The 21,621-nt window shown below is 41.2% G+C and overlaps 1 protein-coding gene across 1 annotated transcript in view; it reads left to right on the forward strand.

Annotated features, from left to right (window-relative positions):
- The window catches only part of TTC7A (tetratricopeptide repeat domain 7A), a 276,147-nt gene that overhangs the window by 115,339 nt on the left and 139,187 nt on the right, over positions 1–21,621 (forward strand). The window contains exons 12-13 of the mRNA XM_060247872.1: positions 6,418–6,535; positions 18,648–18,705. Of these exons, the coding sequence (XP_060103855.1) occupies positions 6,418–6,535; positions 18,648–18,705 (176 nt within the window). The remainder of the gene's footprint in view (positions 1–6,417; positions 6,536–18,647; positions 18,706–21,621) is intronic.

Consider the following 21,621-nt stretch of genomic DNA (forward strand, 5'->3'; position numbering starts at 1 on the left):
TTTTAACACAACTGCTCTATGGTATTAACCTGGGCATTTCGGTTAAAAAACTACAGGCTCTTGTGAAAGTGCAATTTACATTTCTGCGTAACATCTTGCAGCTCCCGCCAGGTGTGCCAAATGCCCTTTTGCGACTAGAAACTGGGCAAATGAGAATTGAGGCCAGAATTATGTTATCTTCAGCATACCAATGGCTAAGGGTCTATACAAACAAAAAAGGCCTCTTTCCTCTAATAATTCAAGATCTCTACAGGCCAAGGTGGCTGCAGTTGGTTGAAAGCAATTTGGAAAGTATAGGATTCTCACTTGAAAACCTCTTGACGCAAAGTAATGCCAAAGCAAAAAGTATTATCAAACAAAGAATCTGTGATATAGAGAGACAAAGGGATCTAAGAACATAAGAACATAAGAGAAGCCATGTTAGATCAGGCCAATGGCCCATCCAGTCCAACATTCTGTGTCACACAGCGGCCAAATATATATATATATATATATATATATATATATATATATATATATATATATATATATATATATATATATATATATATATATATATATATACACACACACACACACACTGTGGCTAATAGCCACTGATGGACCTCTGCTCCATATTTTTATCTAACCCCTTCTTGAAGGTGGCTATGCTTGTGGACGCCACCACCTCCTGTGGCAGTGAATTCCACATGTTAATCACCCTTTGGGTGAAGAAGTACTTCCTTTTATCCGTTTTAACCTGTCTGCTCAGCAATTTCATCGAATGCCCACGAGTTCTTGTATTGTGAGAAAGGGAGAAAAGTACTTCTTTCTCTACTTTCTCCATCCCATGCATTATCTTGTAAACTTCTATCATGTCACCCCTCAGTCGACGTTTCTCCAAGCTAAAGAGCCCTAAGCGTTTCAACCTTTCTTCATAGGGAAGGTGTTCCAGCCCTTTAATCATTTTAGTTGCCCTTTTCTGAACTTTCTCCAATGCTATAATATCCTTTTTGAGGTGCGGCGACCAGAACTGCACACAGTACTCCAAATGAGACCGCACCATCGATTTATACAGGGGCATTATGATACTGGCTGATTTGTTTTCAATTCCCTTCCTAATAATTCCCAGCATGGCGTTGGCCTTTTTTATTGCAAACGCACACTGTCTTGACATTTTCAGTGAATTATCTACCATGACCCCATGATCTAGAACAGGCCCCTTCTTTTTTGGCGTCTACTGAGACTAAATATGTTATGAGGATGGCCAAGTACTTTTATTATTTGGAGGTATCAGCTCACAGAAGAGCCTTTACGTTGGCGCGATGCGCAGCCATGCCCTCAAAAGTGTTAGAAGGGAAATATAGAAAAGTTCCGTACGAAGATCGACGCTGTTCTTGTGCTACGGGAGAGGTGGAGTCGATGACGCATATGTTTTTTCGATGCCCATTTCACCAAGTATATAGGGACAGGTTTGTTTCCCCGTTTGTAGTTAAACCAATAGCAGATGCGGACGGGGGCGTGTTTGGAGAAACTTTTGGTGGATGCAAGTCCATCCATCTCTAGACAGATAGCTAAATTCTGCCATTACCTTGTGAAGTTCCATACTAAAAGACAAGAAATTGCATGTTCTGTATGATCTGTTTGAATTTTAGGTTTTATATATTCTGATTTAAAGGATTTTATATTAATTTGAACTGATTCTGGATTTTATAATTGGTTAAACTATATTTTAGTTATCCTCGACCTCTATAGGGGCGGAAAGTTTTATGTATTGTATTGTATGTATTTTAGGAGGGTTTTTATATGATATAGTTTTTATATTGGTCTATGAACGTAATAAAAAGTTCAGTTCAGAGTCCATCCACCTCATGTTCTTTCTTTCTTTCTTTCTTTCTTTCTTTCTTTCTTTCTTTCTTTCTTTCTTTCTTTCTTTCTTTCTTTCTTTCTTTCTTTCTTTCTTTCTTTCTTTCTTTCTTTCTTTCTTTCTTTCTTTCTTTCTTTCTTTCTTTCTTTCCCTTCAACTTTACCTATTATTATTGTCTTTTCCAGGAAGGGGTTAGATCCAGGCTAAATTGCCTAATTCCATTAAAAAATAGTGTCATTGTTTCCCAGTAACAGATAACTAATCTGGTTTTGTAACTGACATGAATATCAGACCTGTGGATGATTAAAGTATTTTACCTAGGTGATTTTAACTACCCACAGATTGATTGGGTCAATATGTGTTCTGGTCGAGAAAAAGAGATTGAGTTTCTAGATGCTCTCAATGACTGTGCTATGGAGCAGATGGTCACAGAACCTACCAGGGACGGGGTGAGCCTGGATTTCGTCCTAAGTAATGCCCAAGACTTGGTGAGAGACGTAAAAGTGATTGCACCATAACATTATTGATTTCACCATTTGTATAAATAGAGAGTTGCCCCAAAAGACCAGCACAACCACATTTAACTTTAAAAGGTGTAAATTCTCTGAAATAAGGAGGCATGTGAAGAGGAAACTGAAAGGAAAGGTAAATACAGTCAAAACCCTTGGGGAAGCTTGGAGGCCATTTAAAACTACAATCCTAGAAGCTCAGATAAAATATATACCACAAGTTAGGAAAGGCACAAACAGGTATAAGAAAAGGCCTGCATGGTTAACAAACAAAGTAATGGAAGCTGTAAAAGGTAAGAAGGACTCCTTTAAGCGGTGGAAAGCTAGTCCAAGTGAGATTAATAAAAGGGAACATAGGCTGTGGCAAATCAAATGCAAGACTGTGATCAAGCAGGCAAAAAGGGACTATGAGGAGCATATTGCAAAAAACATAAAGACCAACAATAAAACTTTCTTCAAATATATTAGAAGCAGGAAACCAGTCAGGGAGGCAGTGGGGCCCTTGGATGACCAAGGGGTAAAAGGATTACTGAAAGAGGATAGGGAAATGGCTGAGAAGCTGAATGCATTTTTTGCCCCTGTCTTCACTGTGGAAGATGAGAAGTGTTTGCCCGCTCCAGAACCACTAATTTTGGAAGGGATGTTGAAAGACCTGAGTCAGATTGAGGTGACAAGAGAGAAGGTCCTACAACTGATTGACGAATTAAAAACTAATAAGTCACCAGGTCCGGATGACATACATGCAAGAGTTCTGAAAGAACTCAAAGGTGAACTTGTGGATCTCATGACAAAAATATGTAATCTTTCATTGAAATCTGCCTCTGTTCCTGAAGACTGGAAGGTAGCAAATGTCACCCCCATCTTTAAAAAGGGTTCCAGAGGAGATCTGGAAAATTACAGGCCAGTCAGTCTGACTTCAATACCGAGAAAGTTGGTAGAAAGCATTATCAAGGACAGAATGAGTAGGCACATTGATGAACACAAGTTACTGAGGAAGACTCAGCATGGGTTCTGTAAGGGAAGATCTTACCTCACTAACCTGTTACAGTTCTTTGAGGGGGTGAACAAACATGTGGACAAAGGGGACCCAATAGATGTTGTTTACCTTGACTTCCAGAAAGCTTTTGATAAAGTTCCTCACCAAAGGCTCCTTAGTAAGCTCGAGAGTCAAGGAGTAAAAGGACTGGTCCTCTTGTGGATCAAAAACTCTAATTAATAGGAAGCAGAGAGTGAGTATAAATGGGCAGTCTTCGCAGTGGAGGATGGTAAGCAGTGGGGTGCCACAGGGCTCAGTACTGGGCCCCATGCTCTTTAACTTGTTCATTAATGATTTGGAGTTGGGAGTAAGCAGTGAAGTGGCCAGGTTTGCAGATGACACTAAATTATTCAGGGTGGTGAGAACCAGAGAGAATTGTGAGGCACTCCAAAGGGATCTGTTGAGGCTGGGTGAGTGGGCATCAACGTGGCAGATGCGGTTCAATGTGGCCAAGTGCAAAGTAATGCACATTGGGGCCAAGAACCCCAGCAACAAATACGAGTTGATGGTGTGTGAACTGGCAGAGACTGACCAAGAGAGAGATCTTGGGGTCGTGGTAGATAACTCACTGAAAATGTCATGACAGTGTGCGCTTGCAATAAAAAAGGCCAACACCATGCTGGGAATTATTAGGAAGGGAATTGAAAACAAATCAGCCAGTATCATAATGCCCCTGTATAAATCGATGGTGCATTCTCATTTGGAATAATGTGTGCAATTCTGGTCACTGCACCTCAAAAAGGATATTATAGCATTGGGAAAAGTCCAGAAAAGGGCAACTAGAATGATTAAAGGTTTGGAACACTTTCCCTATGAAGAAAAGTTAAAACGCTTGGGGCTCTTTAGCTTGGGGAAACGTCGACTGTGGGTTGACATGATAGAGGTTTACAAGATTATGCATGGGATAGAGAAAGCAGAGAAAGAAGTAATTTTCTCCCTTTTTCACAATACAAGAACTTGTGGGCATTCAATGAAATTGCTGAGCAGTCAGGTTAAAACAGATAAAAGGAAGTACATCTTCACCCAAAGGGTGATTTACATGTGGAATTCACTGCCACAGGAGGTGGTGGCGGCTACAAGCATAGCCAGCTTCAAGAGGGGATTGGATAAAAATATGGAGCAGAGGTCCATCAGTGGCTATTAGCCAAAGTATATTATTGGAACTGTCTGGGGCAGTGATGCTCTGTATTCTTGGTGCTTGGGTGGGGGGGGGGCAAAGTGGAAGGGCTTCTAGAGCCACTTGTGAACCTCCTAATGGCACTTGGGTTGGGGTTTTTTTTGCCACTGTGTGATACAGAGTGTTGGACTGGATGGAACATTGGCATGATCCAACATGGCTTCTCTTATGTTCTTATGTATTGTTTGTTGCAGTAACAAGGTTAATGTGTTAAAACTACATGACAATATTCGACTAGGACCAAATCTTTTTTTTTTAACCAGTCAATTGTCTGACTTTATTATGCCCACATTAGAGATGTCAGGGCTGAGGGGTTGAGAGAACAGTGACTTGCCTGAAGTTGTGTGTTTATGTGTTTTAGCAATCATATTTTTGGCAGGCTGAATTATTTTTATAAAACAGAATTCCAGTGGCATCTTAAAGACTCAAAGCATTTATCCCAGTGTGAACTTTTGTGAGTCAGATGATTCTTCAGATGCTATGATGAATTATTTTTAACTTTATTTTTAACCTTTATAGAATGTAGGAGATGACAAAACTGCTAAGATATTGACAAGTCTGGGCATCCAGAATGCCTTTCCATGGGGTCCTTAAATAGTTCCATTTCAGTGGAAACCTTCGAAGAAAACTTCATCCTCTAAGCAAAGCTTCATAAGGACAGGTCTTGGAGCCATATGCCGTGTTGTGCTGCCTGACTGTTAGTTCTGAGCTGATGCTGGTTATTGCTGACAAGCCATGCCATCTATCCTGTAAGCTAATAAAGCATGTCTTTGGAGACTCAACCATGCCTTGCTTCTTCCACCACTAGCACCACCTCTTCTACCTTCAGAACACTTACTGACATGCTTTGTTCAGCTTTTGTCTGTTCTGCCTGTAAATTAACCCTGAGATCTCCAAATTATAGCTTTTCAGGGTGCCATTGTCTTTAAAGAGAAAACAGGCTCTGTGCCTGTGCCTAACATCCTCAGGCGTATGGAAATGATAATGATAATGATATTGGATTTATATCCCACCCTCCACTCCGAAGAGTCTCAGAGCGGCTCACAATCTCCTTTACCTTCCTCCCCCACAACCAACACCCTGTGAGGTGGGTGGGGCTGGAGAGGGCTCTCACAGCAGCTGCCCTTTCAAGGACAACCTCTGCCAGAGCTATGGCTGACCCAAGGCCATTCCAGAAGGTGCAAGTGGAGGAGTGGGGAATCAAACCTGGTTCTCCCAGATAAGAGTCCGCACACTTAACCACTACACCAAACTGGCTTAACCACTTAACCACTACACCACACTTAACCACTACACCAAACATGGATATGGTGTAAGCTGGTACAATTTATGACACTCCAAGCTGAACTGAACCAGTTGTGGCATTGCACTCTCTTTGTCCAGAATCTCTGCCTGCCACATACATGCTGCCCTGGAGTGGAAAACAATCCTGAGGAAAAGAGATGTGCTTGGAAGACTTGTAGAGAGGTTGTGGCATTGGCTGTCAGGCTAACACTTGGATCAGAATTCAGCTCTTGAGCATAGTGTGTTCTCTTGCCCAGTTAGGCATCTATAACTTTAGAATGTTCTGAATCCCTGAAAATGGATGAACTCTGGCCAGAACAGGTCCTGAGAGTCCTAGAAGTGTTTGAAGATATACAGTTTCCTACAATTGAAAGGTTAGTGCATACTGCCACACATCTAGATAGCGTTTCCAGGCAAGTTTGACCACCAGCACCCTTTGTATAAACTAAGTATTGTTCACATTTTGTTCATCTCAAAGGGATTATATGCCCTACTGGGATTGTCAAAAAGGCTTGTGATTGCAAGGGCTATTCAGTAATGTTTATTTATTAATTCATCCTTGCAGCTAGAAGAAGGTGAACATTTTGCCAAGATGGTGATAGACCTGGGGGAAGATGCTGGGGAGCTTCTAGCAAAGGGCAATCTGGCCTTGGGCCTGACATACAGTCTTCAAGCAACTGATGGTAATGTATTCATGTCCCTGTGATCCATATGTGATCAAATGTAATCCATACAGAAGTTGTTCTTAACTTCAACAATTAGAAACTTTGAAACTTAAGAAAACATGCGTGTGAGACTTGTCTTGTAGACCAGGGTCCATCTAGTATAGCATTCTGTTTCTAACAGCAGTCCATGAAGGTGATAATGATGGAGTGTTGCCACTTACCTGTATCCTACTACTCCACTGAGGAGAGTTGGAAGCCTTCCTCCAGTTTAAGTGGCTCTTTTGTTGGAAGAAGAACCATTTAAGTTGGAGAGGGCTCCTTAAGCTGGCCCTTTTGAAGGATGGTTGGATCCACCCTAGTATCATTTTGCTGTCATGGCTGTTGGTAAGACCTACTCACCATGGATTTGTCTAGTACTTTTTAAAAAAGGTCTCAAAGCCAGAAAACATCACCACATCTTGAAATGAAACCTGAAAAGGCTGTTTATTCCAAGAGAATAGAAGTGATTCTTTGTCAGGGATGGAAAACAGTGTTCAACTTTTTTGCTGATAACAAAGAGAATTCCCCCTGGCATTTCACTGAAGTTGCTTTTAAAATTGTGGTTACTGTCTAGTGGTGTCTGAGAGCCAAGCAGCATAATACATCGGATGTCCATGATCAGATCTCTCAGTATTAAAATTCACAGTAATAAAGTACATGAGTGGGGGAAGAATCTGGATTGGGGCTGTGACAGGTGGGAGTTCCTCCTCCTCACATATTTTCCTAATAAGAATGTTACTCCTGAGACGTATTATTTATTTAAGAACATTTTTGTGCTACCTTTCCATTCCAAAGGGTCCCTAAGCCAGCAAACATAAAAAACCATTTCAACACTAAACATCAAGAAATCAAAGTGGCATTTAAAATATAAGGGTATATAAAATATTTAAACAATTCAATAAAACATGTAATAAGTTGTAACTGAGTTTAGCAGAGAATGCTTTATCTCACCCCACCTCAAACCAAGATCACTTATTGACAGGACACAGATTTCTTTTCTGTTACATATATTTTTTCTGACTAAAATTTTCTTTTCTGACATTCCCAGTGGACTGTTCACAGAGCACCTCTTGCAATTTCTGTTCTGTTGCTGGCTCCAGTGACAATCCAGCTTCCCTTATCTCATACAGAATTTATACAAGACAAGCAAAGGCTTTGAGAGGGTGAGAAACATTCCCCTGGGCTTAACTTGACAGAGAGCATGCGTGCAATGAGCTGCTGCTCTTGGATAAAAAATGGATGAGTTTTGTTACTTTTTGCAATTTTTTTCCTTCTTTATCATCTGTTGGGGATAATCTTACTATTTATTCCAGAGGAGTATGCTGTGTTAATATGCTGTAGTCAAAACAACAAAGAGTCTCATGATGGCTTAAAGATTAAAAATTGATTTTTAAAAGAGTACATATATAAGGAGTATATATGCAGGAACAGGGCAGTAGATACCCGCTACTTTGTAACTTTCAGTTGTCCATCTCCTTTTTGAGTATGTTGCCAGTCAGGTGCCACTGGAGGATAACAACAAAGTGTTTCATTCTTTTGGCATAAAGCTTTGACTTCAGTTATCTGTTAGCAGTAGTAATTAGTAAGGTAGGTTATTACGTTCTGGGAATTCATCTGAAGTGTGCAGTTATGGTGCTGAGCTAGGGAGTTACTGATTTGAGGGGCTGATAATCAGTTGGTTCATCTCTGTTAGGAGCTAAGATTTGGAGCCTATCCATCCTGAGGTAGCACAGGATGGTATGGCAGTCTGAACATAAGAACATAAGAGAAGCCATGTTGGATCAGGCCAGTGGCCCATCCAGTCCAACAATCTGGCTGGATTCAGATGGCCAGTTTGTGCCCACATAGGCTCTTCCCCCAGGTGGATTAATAAATCAAGTAGGAAAGTGGTAGCAAAATCTTCTGCCGCACCCCTCCCATGTTTCCTGGCATCTGGCTGCAGGAACATGCAAGTAAGGTAGATTGGTGGTGTGAATCTGCCAATCTGCTCTAGACGCTCAATGGTATTCTTTAAAAAAAAATCACTGCTGTGGAGTGCATGAGTGCATAAGCACATGAGTGCATGGCCACTAAAAATGTAAGAGAAAAAAAGAAACCTAAACTGCACTAAGGGGGTGGCACACAACAACCATGTGAATGCGCCAAAGCACCCCCTGCATGATATACAGATGCCTTTCATGGGACTATGTGAACAGGATTTGTCTGCTCCATTTTGGGGCAGCACGATTTGAGACACCTCCCAGTTGCACAGAACTGCCTGTCTGTACCCAGCCTCTGTTTCACACAGTGGCCAAAACCCAGGTGCCATCAGGAGGTCCACCAGCAGGGTCAGAAGTCCTCTTACTATTGCCTCCCAAGCACCAAGAATACAGAGCATCACTGCCCCAGATATAGGGTGTGTTCACACAGACTAAATAACACACTTTGCAGCTGGGTTTTTACTGTGTAAGAATAGCAAAATTTGTTTATCCAGTCCCCTCTTGAGGTTGTCTATTTTTGTTGGCAGGGCTTTCTTTGTAGCAGGAACTCCCTTGCATATTAGGCCACACCCCTCTTATGTAGCCAATCTTTCAAGATTGGCCCTGTAAGAACAGCCCTGTAGGCTCTTGGAGGATTGGCAACATCAGGGTGTGTGGCCTAATATGTAAAGGAGTTCCTTAACAGAAAATATGGGAACAGTCTTGAATAATCCAATTGAAAAAATAGAAATTGAAGCAGCAATTAATGCAATGAAAAATGGAAAAGCACCTGGGCCAGATGGATATACAGCTAAATTGTTTAAAACCTTCAAAGAGGAGTTAATTCCGAAACTTCAGAAATTGATGAACATGATAAGAATAAAAGGGAAAATACCAAACACATGGAAGGAAGCTGTTATTTCGTTGATTCCAAAGGAAGATAGAGATGTCACGAATGTAAAAAATTATAGACCAATCTCACTATTAAATAATGACTATAAAATATATACAAGAATCTTGGCAGAACAGCTTAAACAATATTTGATAAATTTTATAAAGGAAGATCAAGCGGGGTTTCTATCCAAAAGGCAAATAAGAGACAATATTAGAACTGTTGTAAATATTGTAGAATATTATTAAAGACATCCAGAAAAGGAAGTAGCATTATTCTTTGCGGATGCAGAGAAAGCATTTGATAATTTAAATTGGGACTTTATGTTTGCAGTAATGGAGAAAATGGAGTTGGGGGAAAAGTTTATAAGGATGATAAAAGCAATATATACTGAACAACGTGCAAGGTTATGTATAAATGCAGATCTTACAGAAGACATGATAACTAGCAAAGGTACAAGACAAGGCTGTCCGCTTTCCCCACTGTTGTTTATAATGACTCTTGAAATCTTACTGATGCAAAACAAAGAAGATAAAGAAATAGAAGTATTAAAAGTTAAAGGATTTACTTACAAATATAGAGCATTTGCAGATGATATAATGTTTATAAATGCAAACCCCATACAAGTCACACCTTTGTTGTTAGCTAAAATACAAGAATATGGGGAATTGGCGGGACTGTGTATTAATAAAGAAAAATCAAAACTTTATGTAAAAATATGCAAGTAAGCAAACAAAAGGAACTGAAGAAGCTAACGGGTTGTGAAGTTACCTCTAAGGTAAAATATTTGGGTGTGGAGATAACAATGAAGAATATTGACTTGTTTAAAAACAATTATGAGAAGCTATGGCGTAAAATGGATGAAGATATGATAAAATGGAATAAACTTAATTTGTCATTGCTTGGCAGGATAGCTGCAATTAAGATGAATATTTTGCCAAGAATAATGTATTTGTTTCAAACTATTCCGATTGTGAAAGACAGTAAACAATTTAATAAATGGCAAAGGAAAAATTCAGAATTTGTGTGGGCTGGGAAGAAACCAAGGATCAAAAAGAAAATTTTAACAGGTGCAAAAGAGTGGAATAAAAGGACAGTGGACAATTTTTTATAATGATTAAGTCTTAGAAGGAAGAAGGATATTAATCTTTGTTTTTATTAGTTAAGGGTACCTTTAAATGTTAGTATTTTAAGTAAATAACACCGGCGGGGTCAAGTAACGGTGGGAGGGGTAGTTAGAAAGTAATATATGGGATAGATAAAAAGAAGTTATTAAGATGCAAGAAATAGATATTGTTACCATATGTTACTAAATAAAATTGTTATAAACCAGGAGTTCCTGCTACAAAAAAGCCATGGTTGTTGCTGCAATCACTTCCTTCAGCAATGAATTGCATTACACTTTACGTGAAGAAGAACTTTCTTTATCTACTGCACATTAATTTCATTGAGTGCCCATGAGTTCTTATATTGTAAGAAAGGGAGAAAAAGACTTCCTTCTCTACCTTCTCTATCTCATGCATAATTTTGTCAACTTCTTTCATGTCACCCCTCAATCATAGTTTCTCCTAGTTAAAAAAGCCTTAAACTCTTTAACTTTTCTTCATACAGAAAGTGTTCCATTCCCTTAATCATTTTAGTTGTCCTTTTCTGCACCTTTTCCAACGCTATATCTTATTTGAAGTATGGTGACCAGAATTGTACAAAGTATTCCAAATGAGGCTGCACCATAGATTTATACAAGAGCATTATGATACTGGTTGTTTTGTTTTCAGTCCTCTTTCTAATAATTCCCAGCATAGCATTTGCCTTTTTTATTGCAGTCACACAAGTATGAGGAGTTTAAGTTTATGGAGACAGTTGGGGAGACATGAGAAGACTTGACAAATTGTCCAGTCTCCTGTCCATCCCAATCGATGTGTGTGTGTGTGTGTGTGTGAGAGAGAGATTTTAATCCCTTTCCCCAGGTTCACCTTAATATTGATCACAGCCTCATCTATGAACAGGATCTTGCTGTTAAATGATTTAGTGGGGAAGTGGCTGACCTAGTATGTGTGACTGAGACTTAACTTGATGAGTAAATCTGTTACATGTAAATCTGTTACAAACTACCTCATCTAGTTTAGCTGTAGGCCATCGGGAACAGTTTTGGACTCTTACAGACTACCATCCACATATCTCATCAGTGGAGCCTAGGCTGAGCTTCTCCAGGTGGTCTTGGGCCTGGTATTGAGGACCCCCAGGCTGGTTGTTTTGGTGCACTTCAACTTTCCCAGATCCAGCTCCGTCTGTCATACCTTCAAGGACTGATTCACCCGCACATTCTGTAATCTGTCAGCAGTGTGTTTCTGCTATTTACATTGGACAAACTTGATATTCTCTTTGCAAGAGAATCACAAATTAGACATTAAAAATCAAAACATGCAGAAACCAGTGTGAAGAGCATCTGAATCTCCCTAGATATTCAATAAAAAACGTAAAGGTTGCAGTGGCAGTGTTGCTCAAGTAGATCTAGGGACAAATTTGTCAAAAGATTTGTAGAAGGAACTATCTGTTTTGAATGTCTGTATCCTCTGTTCCCTTTCTCACAATACGAGAACTCGTGGGCATTCAATGAAATTGCTGAGCAGTCGGGTTAGAACGGATAAAAGGAGGTACTTCTTCACCCAAAGGGTGATTAACTTGTGGAATTCACTGCCACAGGAGGTGGTAGCAGCTACAAGCATAGCTAGCTTCAAGAGGGTTAGATAAAAATATGGAGCAGAGGTCCATCAGTGGCTATTAGCCACAGTGTGTGTGTGTGTGTGTGTGTGTGTATAATTTTTTGGCCACTGTGTGACACAGAGTGTTGGACTGGATGGGCCATTGGCCTGATCCAACATTTATTTTCTTATTGTTCTTATGAATGTCTGTTGGGTGGCCCATCGCTGGCTGCTTTGGATTGAATAGTTGCTTTGGATAGAGAGGCTGCCTATAAACAGAAACAGGTGTAGCTCCAGAGGCTTATTGGTTATGTAATGCTTAAACCATTTGTAAAGTTCTTTACAATCACTTGCCCATATAGCAGGATTTTGTAATTCTTCCCTCCACCTACTGTCAGTCATAGACTTGCAGTCCTGGAGTCACTCCCTCTGTGAGCCAGTCCTGTTCCAAGGGATGAGCCATGGCTGATCTGATGCCACGTGCTGCTTCTACACAGCATTCACTACAGCAGGTGCAAGTTTAATAAAATTGTGTTTTTAAAGCAACAAAATATTTTAGATTAAGTGCTGGGAAAATCTGCCAAGGACTAGAAGCTATACATGCTCCTTTGAAAGTAAATTCATTGTGTGTTCATTTGAGTGATTCAAATCTACATTCATTTGAGTGATTACAGCATCCCCTTTGAGCTACACTATATGATTGAATGTTTATGGTTATTTGGTTTTCTATGGCTGCTTTCAAAGATTAATACTTGGTAGATTCTTTCAAAGATTAATACTGGTAGATTCCCACCAGTCCGGCTTTTGTCCAGGCCATGGGATGGAGACAGTTTTGGTCGCCCTGCCTGGTGGATGACCTTCAGCGGCATCTGGATGCTGCTATTTACATTGAAGTGCATCAGCAGTACTGATGTTGTTAGACTTACCAGCTGCATTTGATATGGTCGACCATCAGCTACTAACCCCCTGACTTGCCGACACAAGAATCCAGGGGTCAGCCTTGCACTGGCTCTCCTCTTTCCTTTGTGGTCGGGGACAAAGGGTATCAATTGGGGGAGAATCATCTCAGAGACACACCCTTAATTGTGGTGTGCTTCGGGGCAGTTCAACCCAATGCTATTTAACATCTATATGTGACACCTTGCCCAGATTATCCAGAGGTATGGGCTGGGTTGCCACCAGTATGCTAATGACACCCAGCTCTATCTACTGATGGACGGTCGATCTGATGATGTCCCAGTAAACCTGGACCAAGCACTGCAAGCTGTGGCTGGATGGCTTAAACTGAGCCAACTGAAGCTGAATCCGACAAAGACAGAGGTCCTTTGCCTGAGTCACAGCGGTCTGAGTTGGGGAACTCCCCTACCAACTTTTGACAGTGCACCACTGACAGCGGTGCACAAGGTCAGAAGCTTGGGGGTGCTACTGGAGTCCTCCTTGTCAATGGAGGCCCAGATAGCAAAATCCGCCTTTTTCACCTTAGGTGGGTGAACAGTTGGCTCCTTTCCTTGACCGAAGCGACCTGGCAATGGTGATCCATGCAACGAACACCTCGAGACTGGACTACTGTAATGTCCTCTACATAGGTCTGCCCTTGTCACAAACCCAGAAATTACAGCTAGTGCAGAATGCTGCAGCCAGGCTGTTATTGGGGTTGCCCAGGTGGGAGCACATACAGCTGGCGCTGCAAGAACTGCACTGGCTGCCAATAGTATACCAGATTTGCTACAAGGTGCTGGTCATTACCTTTAAAGCCCTTTATGGCTGAGAACCTGCCTACCTGAGGGACCGTCTGTCCCCACATGTTCTCCAGAGGGTACTAAGATCGGGAACTCAACATCTTTTAGTGATCCCCGGGCTGAGAGAGGCGAGACTGACAACTACTAGGGATTGTGCCTTCTCAGTAGCAGCCTCCTACTGGTGGAACCAGCTGCCAGAAGAGATTTGGGCCTTGCGGGACCTCACCCAGTTCCGCAAGGCCTGTAAGACCATACTCTTCCGGCTTGCTTTCATCTGACCTTTGAGACCTATAACAGCAGGAGGAATCCAGGAAATACTGACGTCATCATAACTGAATAACTCCAAAATGTTATTAGCGCCAACTGTTTTAAATTGTTTTATTAATTAATTGATTTTAGGTACCAATGTATTAGTCTTTTATTGTTATTGTTACTAATGTTGTAAGCTGCCCTGAGCCTGCCTCAGCAGGTAGGGTGGGGTATAAATGTAATAAACTTAAACTTAACTTAAACTTTGCTTGCCAAGAGTTAAGTAATCATTCTTTCCAGTGCCTGTGTCTTCAGCTATCTGAAAGGCCAAAGTTTAGTAGGTTTGTCTCGGCATGGAGACACAAATGAATAGAAAAAGCTTTATCTCTGTAATTCCTGTGAATCAAACTGCTGCTTTAAAGGAAGAGAATCAGGGCCAGCAAGAAACCAAAAACTAGTAACCCCAGTAATCAATAAAAGATATCCAGCAAATCTCCATTTATGCATTTTTTTTCTACAACAGAGAGTAATAAACTGCATCTCAGGGAGTGACAGACCATTCCTCATCTCTTCCAGGGATCACATCAAGCTCTTGCATCCTGTAGCTATCTGTATAAGACCATCAACTTCCCTGTTGTACTAAGAGGTACAACTGGCTTTATGATGTTCCACTTCTTTGGTGCAGTCATTCACTTCTGAAAACCAAGGCCTGTTGGGCTGGGTCTCCCAAAGTGCAGAGGGCAAAAGAAGGTGCCGCAGACTAAGCCATCATCTGTCATTTCTAATTTCTACTCTGGTCAGGAGCCAAAAGCCTACCCCAGAAGAGTTTCAGTATCTCCTGAGGACGTTTGTGCTGCCTGAACCTCTGGCAGAGTTTTGTCCCCTCTCCCAAGCCAACAGGCTTCCGACACGTCTTCTACATAGAGGAGACAGCAGGTGCACCACCTAAGCTGTCTGTCTTGGGCAGACTTCCAGCTGCTCTGCACAGATGACCATGCAGAACTGCTAGAGCTCAGAAAAACAGCTCTGAAATCTGTCTCTGAAATGTTTATGGGGCTTGAAGTATGCATCTTGACAGGTTTCCAGGGAGCCATAGGCCAAAAACATGGGGGAAAACCCAGAGCAAGTAAGATGCTAGTAATGCAGATTTTGGGGCCATGTAGTTTTCAAAATACTCAATGCTTGTTTTTGAGTTACCCAGAACCTGTTCAAGCATAGGTATTCAGGACCAAAAAAGTATAATAATGTAAGCTAATGTTTATTAGTAGTATTATCTTCTCTCTCTTTTTTTTACCCAAAGAGCCCTCAATAGAGTGCAGCAACAAAAAACAACTATTTGAAGACAGATTAAATAATAAACCATTCAAAACATAAGATGGCATCTCTTGTAGTGGAAAAAAACCTGTTGCTATAGTTACCTTATGTTACAAGAGTACCTGTGTTCTCTAGATATGTGACCACATAAATATGGCCCTATTTTTCTCAGACAGTGCCCATGCCCACAAAAATGGAGAGAAATTTGGTCTCCTCTGCAGCCTCTCATTCTCCGCCCACATAGCTGCTGGCTTGGATGTTAACACTGGCAGAGGCACCAGTTATTATTGCTAGGACATGCCTAAAACATACCTTAACATCCAGCAGTAACCTTAAACACACCAATTTAAAGCAAAGGATAACACACCAGCTGTAGTATTATCCTTGACTGCATGATGAAGTGCTAGAACAAAGCTTGAATAACAATTAAGTGCGGTCAAGTTGTAACCAACATATAGTGGTCTCTCAAGGGGTTTTAAAAACAAGAGATAAGCAAAGATGGTTTGCTGTTGCCTTCCTTTGCATAGCAACCGTGGTGGACTCCCATCTGTGTACTGACCATGGCTAACCCTGCTTGGCTTCCAAGCTCTCATGAGCTCAAAGGAATTAAAAACTACACACAGAGCACAAATAATTAAAATAAGAAATGATGTTTCAGAAACAAAAATATTACAGCATTAAGGTGAGGTAAATCTGGATGAAAGAGTGATTCCAAACATTAAAAGTTACCCAACTCATATGGAAATACTGGGAAGAAGGAGCAAGAGAAACTGAGACAGAGAGGAACAAAGAATCACTACCAATCCTAAGATGTAGAGGAGAGTCCAGCACTAGTAGGGAAAAGACCAGTGTTTGTGATGGTTAGAATGCCAGACCAGGATGGGGAGACCTAGGTTTGAATCCCCACTCTGTCATGGAAGCTTGCTGGGTGACCTTGGATTAGACACATATTCTTAACCTTGCCACTTTCACACACACTAAATAATGCACTTTCAGTCCACTTTCATTGCATGTTTTTGTAACTGGATTCTACTGTGTGAAAAGGGAAAATCCACTTGCAAATGGTCACTGAAGTGGATTGAAATTGCATTATTTAGCATATGTGATCTATCTCTTAAGATTGATGTGGTGTTAAAACGGAGAAGAGGAAAATTATGTAAGCATCTTTGAGTACCCATTAGGGAGAAAGACAGGGTACAAATTAAGTAAATAAATCTAATAAACCCCAGAGGAAAGCATGTTATGCACCAAAGAAACAGCTGTAGCAGTTCTCTAGAAGTGGCTTGTCTAGGAGGGCAAACAAAAGCTCTATCTCTTTCAGTGAACAATTATTTCCTTACTTACAAGACAGCTGGGTAGAGGGGAAAAAAATTTCTTTCTGAGCTTGGGAGCAAAGTGGGCTAGGATACACAGGATCAAATTTGGAGCCATCTTACCTTAAAAAAATGCAGAGAATGGACAAAAAAGAGCAGGTTCTTTGGACAAGATCTCAATGATAGGTTAAGTTGACAACTTTGGTCTGGGAAATTCCTGGAGATTTGGGGTGTGGAGCCAGGGGAGGGAGTTTGGGAGAGGAGGGAACTCAGCAGAGATGTGATTATAGAGTCTACCCTGCAAAGCTGGTCAGTTTTTTTTTAAGCAGGAAGAGATAAAAGGACATGCCAGTAGGGATAGGGAAAGCAAAGGTTTGTTGCACCACTTGATCCAAGTCTCATGCACATTGGGGTGCAATCAGGCCTCAGCACCAGAACTGGTAGCACATAAAGCTTTCTTTTTCGAAAAAGACTCTCATTGTTCGCTAAAAAATAGTCCCACATGCTTTCTCAGAGAGAGGTCGTTTTCGCACTCACCTCCAGCCGGCGCGACCCCCTCTTCACCGCGCAGGATCTGCGCGGATTTCGCACTAAATGCCGCGGAGCAGCCTTTTGCGCCGGAAACTCCCGGCGCAAAAGCCGCTCAAATGTAAATCGCCAAAAAGCAGTTTGGCGTTTGCGCGGCTTTTGCGACGGGAGTTTCCGGCGCAAAAGGCTGCTCCACGGCATTTAGTGCGAAATCTGCGCAGATCCTGCGCGGTGAAGAGGGGGGTCGCGCCGGCTGGAGGTGAGTGCGAAAACGACCAGAGAGAATTTTGCAAAAGCCAATGCATACTTATGTAGGATGGATCTATCAATAGTTGTTTCACCACAATAACTAAACAAAGCTTTCAAGTCAGAGGCAGCATGTCATTTAATACATGGTGGTGGAGGACAAGGTTTTTGTTTTGTTTTTTTCCCCATGGCTGCATGCTTTTGGGCTTCCCCAGAAGCATCTGGCTGGCCACTGTGAGAACCAGGATACTAGGATGCCAAACTAGATGGACTTGTTTTGACCCAGCAGGACTTTTCTTATGGTGGAGAAAGCCTGGTTCCTGTGAGATGTAAGTCTAATCTAACAAAGTGCAAGGACCCATCTGAAAATCTTAAAATTCAGGTCAGTCCTTAAGGAGCAGTGGAGGACCATTCTCCACTGACAGCTAGTGTTTTGCACCCGTCAGAGCTTTGGATTAATACCAGTGAAACCTAGATTTAAATCCTACTTTGGCCATGAAACTCACTGGGTGCCCTTGGGTCAGTTATTCTCTCTCAGCTCAGTCAGAAGTGTTGTAAGGGTAAAATGGAACTCTTTGGATGAAAGGCAGGATAACAATGTTATAGATAGAATCTCTATGGCACACTGATACTGCATTTCTAGACTGGAGTTAACTGAATGTCTGTACAAGAAAGAAGTAGGTTCAAATGACTGGCCTTGTGGAACATAAGAGCATTGCTGGATCAGACCAGTTGTCCATTTAATCCTGTAACCTGTTTCACACAGTAGCCAACCAGTTGCTTCGGAAGGCCAACTAACAGGGCATAAAGTCCAATGCCTTCCCCTGATGTTGCATACTAACACTAGTATTCATAGGTTTACTACCGCTGAATATAGAGGTTCATTTTATTCACGTGGCTAGTAGCCATTAATGGAACTCTTCTCCATGAATCTGTCAAATCCCCTTTTAAAACTAATGATTACAGATCCTGGTAAAAAGATAGCAAACATGTTTTGTTTTTAAAGAGCTTTCTTCGTATAAATCATTAGAAAAATCCTGGGCCTTGCTAACTATGGTATCTAAAATACCTTCTAAAATATAATACTCCACTGTAAGGTCCAGCTGTTTACAATGGTTTCAAGACTGCATGTTTGTGTCTTCTGTCATAGCTACCCTGAAAAGCACACAAGATGACTTGCACCGGAAAGCACTACAGACTCTGGAAAGGTGAGAATTCTCAGTTGACAGATGGTTGTTTTATGTTGTAATCTAAAATCTTCCCTTGGTTTATCAATATGTTTGAATTTTTAAGGATTTCCACTGCCAATTCCCTCCCTCCCCCTTTACTGCTAACAAGTTATAAATGATGAAAGCATATTTCTACCATTGTAGCTTGTCAAAGCATTGCTCTTGCTGTTTCTCTATGTACCATTCTGGAGTATAAGAAGGTGTCATTTTGATAGTGCTGCTTCTCAGAGGGGCAGTGGTTTTTTGTGGCACACATTCCTAGACTTAGATGTAACATCTCCATTACTATGCTATTTTGATGTAATTGCTGTCCTATATTACTCTTTAACCGTATTTATTTTTAGCCCTTTGACCTTTCCCCACCCGCTGTGGCTTGTTTCCCTGATATCCTCACTCCAATTTGGAAGTGGATAGATCACTGATTAGATATCACAAGATACTCACTGTTAGCCAGCAGGGGTTGTTGCAAGAGTACAGCCCAGTACTTATGCCCTGGATTTTCATATATGCATGTATACCAGTTGCACAACATCATGGTGGTGGAAAGCACCATCAAGTCGCAGCCAGCTGATGGTGAGCCTGTAGGGTTTTCAAGGCAAGAGACATTCAGAGGTGGTTTGTCACTGTTTTCCTCTGCATACTGACCCTGGACTTCCTTGGTGATCTGCCATCCCAAGTACAAATCAGGGCCAACCTGCACAGTATTCTGCTAGTAGTTAAAACAAGATCTTGGCTAGAGAAACCAGTAATTTTTAAGAGAGTTGAAGATGGAAAGGAGCAAGCATTGTTGTCTGGGACATGCACCCAACACACATTTCATTGTACCACTTAAGTCTCTGAAAAATATAGATTTCACATTTTGGTATTTATTTCATCTCTAACTGGCTTTTCTCACTGAAACTCAAGGCACAGCAAAGCAATAAAACATTATAATAAATCTAAAAACCCAGATTTCACAAGCCAAAAGGTGCTATAAGCAAAGCTCTGGAACTCTCTCCTCAGGGAGATTTGTCTGTCCTTTCTTGTTGCCATCTTCCATCAAGATTGTGTATACTCTGGTATGCCCTCAGTGATCCTTTCTTCTTAACTGGTATATTAATTGCTGTTTTATATCTTGTATTTATTTTAACTGCTTTTAATTGTTTTAATGGTGTGTGATGGGGGAATTGAATTTAATGGTTTTAAACTGTGATTTTATCATGTATATTTGAAATTGTTAGGCAGCATGGTGGTCTATATGAGGGCAGAAAGGTGGGATACAAGTTTTGTAAATAAATAAATCTAGTGAGGAAGAGGGTAGTTATGATGAAGAAATGCAGGATATCCTGATCACCACAGAAGAGGCCCTGGGGCCAGATAAATCACACATTTACTGGGAACCAAGCCGTAAAATCTTCACGTTAAAGTCAGAGGGAGAATGGTTCCCAACAGACAAGACGGTAATAACCATTTCTCTTCATATAATAGGAAGAGAATACCAGAGTGATGCAACGTGCATCCACATTTTAATGCAGCTTTGTATCTTTGAGATCCTGGGAGAAGCAAACCGAGAACTGCTACATGTTTCACCATATGCTTTGCCCCAGGTTTGGTAAAAAGAATCATTCAGCTCCCTGCAATGGGCTGACATTTAATGTTGCCAGAAGAGATCTTGATCACTCATTTCTTCTAGATCCACAGTTTCTTAAACTAAGAAATCAAGTTACCAACAGAAGGGTCAAGTAAGCAAACTTATTTTGAAGATCTGCTGACATGAGCATGAAGTATTCAAGCTGACACAAAAGTTTTGATCTCAACCATGTATCATGTTGTCAAGACAAGCTGAATGATGCATTGAGGCTCAGTCCTAGACTTCCTGTTGACATATTAGGAACAATCAGAAGCTTGAGATTCATAGCTGAAAGTGGCTCTTTGTACAACTTACAGAGAATGTGTGTTTAGAATCCCATCGTACTGGTATATCATCACCTCTCTTAGACTCAGACACATTTTTCAGAATAGCTGTGTAGTTTGTTGACAGCACTGTCAACACAACTGAAGTCATCTACATATGTGGCTTGAATGTTCAGTACTATGTATCATTGGATGGAAGTTCTGGCAGAAACAGGCAAAATCACTGGCTGTCAACTGCACTGGACCCTCAAAAAGATTTTATCAGTTCTTCTGAGAGCCAGTTTGGTATAGTGGTTAAGTGCATGGACTCATATCTGGGAGAACTGGGTTGGATTCCCCACTCCTCCACTTGCACCTGCTGGAATTACCTTGTATCAGTCAAAACTCTCTCAGAGCTATTCATCTCAAGAGCAGTTCTTGGAGAGCTCTCTCAGCCCCACCTACTTCACAGGAAGGGAAGGAGATTATAAACTGCCTGAGACTCCAAGTGAAGGGCAGGGTATAAATCGAATCTCCTCATCTTCTTTGTATAAACAAGATTCATTGTGATAATTGCCATCACAGGAGAGCCAGTTTGGTGTAGTGGTTAAGTGTGTCGACTCTTATCTGGAAGAACCGGGTTTGATTTCCCACTCCTCCACTTGTACCTGCTGAGATGGCCTTGGGTCAGCCATAGCTCTGGCAGAGGTTGTCCTTGAAAGGGCAGCTGCTGTGAGAGTCCTCTCAGTATCACCCACCTCACTGGGTGACTTTTGTGGGGGAAGAAGTTAAAGGAGATTGTAAACCACTCTGATTCAGAGAGAAGGACTGGGTATAAAGCTACCGTCTCCTTCTTCTTCTTGAGTTGTTGTGAGGGTAAAATGGAGGAGATGAGAATGTTAGCCACTTTGGGTCCCCATTGGGGAGGAAAGTGGTGTATATGAAATAAATGAAATGTTCATTCATCACATGCACACTACCTGCAGCAAGAATATGAACATAAGAAGCTGCCTTATACTGAAT

This window comes from Heteronotia binoei, chromosome 1, assembly GCF_032191835.1.
Source record: "Heteronotia binoei isolate CCM8104 ecotype False Entrance Well chromosome 1, APGP_CSIRO_Hbin_v1, whole genome shotgun sequence".
In the NCBI taxonomy this organism is placed as follows: domain Eukaryota; kingdom Metazoa; phylum Chordata; class Lepidosauria; order Squamata; family Gekkonidae; genus Heteronotia; species Heteronotia binoei.